The sequence below is a fragment of the Quercus suber genome, unplaced genomic scaffold (genome assembly GCF_002906115.3).
Source record: "Quercus suber isolate HL8 unplaced genomic scaffold, Cork oak 2.0 scaffold_370, whole genome shotgun sequence".
In the NCBI taxonomy this organism is placed as follows: domain Eukaryota; kingdom Viridiplantae; phylum Streptophyta; class Magnoliopsida; order Fagales; family Fagaceae; genus Quercus; species Quercus suber.
Genome location: NW_027069822.1, coordinates 482,160 through 486,645, shown reverse-complemented (window position 1 = coordinate 486,645; position 4,486 = coordinate 482,160). Strand labels below are relative to the sequence as shown.

Genomic DNA, 4,486 nt, shown 5'->3' with positions numbered 1-4,486 from the left:
CTGCTCGCATAATCTTTCTCACCAAAGATCTTGGTCCTGCATAGTCCCCGCAAATTCCTTCGTGCACTTCTCTCAGGACGTATTCCGCCTCTCCTTCGTCAACGCACCTCAAGTAAGGCATGGAGAAACCTCTTTTATATAAGGCGTCATTGAGAATCGTGAATCTGGCAGCTCTCTTCTTGATCTTCCTGGCTTTATCAGCGTCCTGGGGTAGGTGTCCATCCTGGAGGAAGGACATGATGGGCGTCATCCAGCTACTTTCGCTCTGGACTGCGAATGTTAAAATTTTTTCTATGCTGGGGTTTTTCTGTATCTCCATCATCAAGTCTGTCTTTGATTCTGTTCCTTCCGACGACGCTATCTTTGAAACTTCGTCTGCAGCCCTATTCTGGCTTCTCGGAATTTGGACGAACTCCACTTTCGAATTCTTTCGTCAAGTGCTTCGTCAACTTGAGGTATTTCTGCATTCTTTCTTCTTTTGCTTCGTATTCCCCTTTGATCTGCCTAATTACTAACTTTGAGTCGTTCTGGACCAGCAGGTTCCTGGCCCCAAGCTTTTTCCTGAGCCTTAGGCCTGTCAGAATTCCTTCGTACTCAGCCTCGTTATTGGTGGCTAGGAATTTTAGCTGAACTCTATATCTCAATACTTCTCCGTCAGGGGTGGTTATGACTACCCCTACTCCCCCTCTTTTTTAGGCTGACGAGCCGTCAGTTTGCATTACCCATATTTTGTTTTCGCTGGCATGGTTGGGCTCGTCTGGATAGGTAAACTCGGCGATGAAGTCTGCCAACGCTTGTGCTTTAATGGCCGTCCTGGGATGGTACTCCACATCGAATTAGCTGAGTTCAATTGCCCATTGGACCGTCCTCCCAGCTGCTTCGGGCTTACTCATAAACTTCTTGATGGGTTGGTCTGTCATCACTAAGATTGGATTTGCCTGGAAGTATTGCCTGAGCTTGCGCGAGGCTACTATCAAGGCGAATATGATTTTCTCGATCTTTGGGTACCTGGACTCAGCCCCCTGGAAGGCTTGGCTGACGTAGTAAACTGAGAGCTGCTTCCTATCCTCTTCTCGGATTAAGGCTGCACTGACTGCTGTAGATGACACTACTAAGTACAAGTACAAGTTTTCACCTTCCTTTGACGGGCTTAGAAGTGGCGGGTTGCTGAGGTAACGTTTGAGCTCTTGGAATGCCGCTTCGCATTCGTCGGTCCATTAAAAAGCTTGCTTCAAGGTCTTAAAGAAAGGCAAGCATTTGTCCGTCGCTCTAGAAACGAACCTGTTGAGTGCTGCAATCCGGCCCGTGAGCTTCTGGACTTCCTTGACGGTCTGAGGTGATGCCATATTGATTATCGCCTGTACCTTCTCAGGATTTGCTTCTATTCCTCTTTGCGACACCATGAATCCCAGGAATTTTCCGGAGGCAACACCAAAAACGCATTTACCAGGGTTCAGCTTCATTTGGTATTTTTTTTTTAGGGTATTGAACGTCTCCCTCAGGTCGTCCAGATGTGCTAGCTCTTCTTTGCTCTTGATGAGCATATCACCAACGTACACCTCCATGTTCCTACCTATCTGCTTGACAAACATTTTATTTACCAATCTCTGATAAGTTGCCCCAGCGTTCTTCAGTCCAAACGGCATTACCTTATAACAGTAGAGCCCTTGACTAGTAATGAAGGCGGTTTTCTCCTGGTCCTCGTCAGCCGTTTTTATCTGGTTATACCCTGAGAACGCGTCCATGAACGTCAACAGCTTGTGCCCAGCTGTAGAGTCTACGAGCTGGTCTATCCTTGGAAGAGGAAAGCTGTCCTTCGGGCAGGCCTTGTTTAGGTCCGTAAAGTCCATGCACATCCTCCATTTCCCATTTGCTTTCTTTACCAGGACGACATTTGCGAGCCAATCTAGATAATATACCTCTTTGACGAAGCCTGCCGTCAAGAGTTTGCTCACTTCGTCAGTGACAGCTTGGTCTCTTTCGGGTGCAAAAGTTCTTCGTCTCTGCTTGATGGGCTTCCTCCCTGGGTCCACATTCAACCTGTGTTGGATTATTTCGGGAGATATGCCTGGCATGTCGTCATGGCTCCAGGCAAAGACATCTAAGTTCTCCCTAAGAAACTGAATGAGCTTCGTTCTCATCTCAAGACTCAGGGTCATTCCTATTCTGGTTGTTTTCGTTGCTTCCCCTTCAACCAGCTCCACTGTTTCTAGCGCCTCTGTTTTCTCTTCCTCTTTTTCTTCTATCGTCCACGTGTGGTTTTCCTTGGCTGCAAACACAGCCTGGTAACACTCCCGAGCTAGAATTTGGTCTCCTTTAACTTCATCGATACCATTTTCTGTTGGAAATTTTACCTTTAGGCAGTAGGTGGATGTGGACGTCTTCCACTTGTTGGGCGCTGGCCTCCCAATAATGACGTTATATGACGAGGGACAATCTACTACCAAGAAGTCTATCTGACGAGTCAATTGCCTCGGGTATGTTCCTACTGTTACAGCCAGCGTCACTATGCCTTTGGGATATACTCTGTCGCCGCTGAAGCTGACGAGGGGGGAATCAAACGGACGTAGTCTTCCTGGGTCTAGTTTCAATTGCTGGTATGCAGGAAAGTAGATGATGTCAGCAGAACTGCCGTTGTCCACGAGGATCCTTTTAGTGTTGAACCCTTCAATGGTAAGCATTACGACCAAAGGGTCATTATAAGGTTGTTTCACTCCTCTAGCATCATTCTCATTAAAGATCATATCTTGATCAGTTCATCTGTACTTTGGTGGGGGCTCCATGTGGACGTTATTCACCTGTCGTTGATGCACTTTCTTAAGCGACTTAAATGAACCTCCTGTGACAGGCCCTACTGAGATCGTCTGTATTTCCCTGATCACCTTTTGGGGAGGCTGGGACTGACGACCTCCGCTCTTGGATGAGGACTCATGTTGGCCTTTGTTTTCATCTCGGAATTTGCTGTATTCTCCCTTCTTTATAAACTTCTGCAACTTCCCTTTTCGTATCAATTCCTCTATTTGCTCTTTGAGATCCGTACAATCTTCAGTGTAATGGCCATGATCTTTGTGGAATCGACAATACTTACTCCTGTCACGGACGCTAGGGGACGAATGTAATGGCCGTGGCCATTTAAGGTAGTGCTCATCTTGAATCTGCGTCAAAATTTTGTCAACAGGCATAACAAGAGGGGTGAATTTTACCGTTCGTGGGCTTTTATCATCTTTTCATCTTACTCCGTCATTATTGCGACGATCCTGACGGTCTCGCTTTTGTCCTCTACGGTCGTCTTCCCTTTTCCCTTTGTCCCCCGTTCTATCCTCATCTCTGATGGCAGCCAACGCGTCCTCAGCGTTCATGTATTTCTGCACTTTAAGGAGCATCTCAGCCATCGTCTTTAGGGGGTTCTTCGCGAGTGAGCTGATGAGCTCCCTAGACTTCAACCCTGCCTTGAAAGTTGTCAACTGCACCATATCGTCAGCCTCGTCTACCTCTAGTGTCTCCCTGGTAAAGCGTTTCACATATGACCTCAAGGTCTCCTTTTCTCCCTGCCTGATGGTGAGCAGGTGATCCGCGGTTCTCTTTGGTCGTTGTCCTCCAATGAAGTGGCGTAGGAAAGCGTTGCTCAACTGCTCGAATGTGTCGATGGACGACGTGGGCAATTTCGTGAACCATTCCCGGGCAGCCCCCTTGAGTGTTGTTGGGAAGGAACGACACAATATTTCGTCTGGGGTCTGCTGAAGCCCCAGGGTCGTTTTGAAAGTATTCAGGTGATCTTGGGGGTCCTTCAACCCATCAAAGGGCTCGAGCTGAGGTAACCGAAATTTTGAAGGCACTGGACAGTCGAGGACTGCTGTCGTGAATGGCGAATCCGTCGCTCGAACCATCCGATCCACGCTCCGCTCTGTTTTTTCTTTGATGGCATTCCTTAGTTCGTCCATCTCCCTCCTCATCTCCCGAAGAATGTCTGAATTTTGCTCGGCGGGAGTGTTTGGCCTTCGATGGTCACTTCTTCTGTTGCTATCCCCCTCGTCTTCCTGATTTCCCTTCGAACGATTTTCCTCCTGCTGAAGCAGTAGCCTCATTTCTTGGTTTTGCCTAGTCAGTTCTTCAACTGTGGCTGCAAGAGCCTGAACTTGCTGTGCTAGGGCTGCAAAATCTTGATTGGACTCCATCCTAAAAAGAATAAGAATAAGGAACCACTATTTCGAGTTTGAACATGAAAATGTCGTTTCCCACAGACGGCGCCAAACTGATGGAGCGTGAACTCACCAGTCAGTGTGGTTGAATGAAGCCAATCTGCAACCTCAGGAAAGGGTCACCAATGTGGTGCCTGCCACCACGTCTCCGATGCCAAAGTTAGTGTGCAAGAAAATCTCAGAGAATAGATAATATAGAGAATAAAAGCTTAGTTTTAGTATATGCCTATATATCTCCTATTCTTGGTAATGAGAGGGCTTTATATACATACCTCCATGGCTTATAG

At 47.3% G+C, this 4,486-nt stretch overlaps 1 protein-coding gene across 1 annotated transcript; it reads right to left on the bottom strand.

Moving 5' to 3' along the window:
- Nucleotides 1-2,756: 2,756 nt before the first annotated feature.
- Nucleotides 2,757-4,175, bottom strand: LOC112004641 (uncharacterized). Its single transcript, XM_024036876.2, has 2 exons — nt 3,237-4,175; nt 2,757-3,155 (listed from the first exon to the last, which is right to left on the bottom strand). The coding sequence occupies exons 1-2, from the start codon at nt 4,173-4,175 to the stop codon at nt 2,757-2,759; spliced, it is 1,338 nt and encodes a 445-aa protein (XP_023892644.2).
- Between the last annotated feature and the right edge of the window lie 311 nt (nt 4,176-4,486).

Coding starts and splice junctions, on each gene's coding strand:
- LOC112004641 (XM_024036876.2), bottom strand. CDS start 4,175: ATGGAGTCCAATCAAGATTTTGCAGCCCTAGCACAGCAAGTTCAGGCT. Junction 3,156..3,236: donor ATCGTCGCAATAATGACGGA/GTAAGATGAAAA, acceptor ATTTTGACGCAG/ATTCAAGATGAGCACTACCT.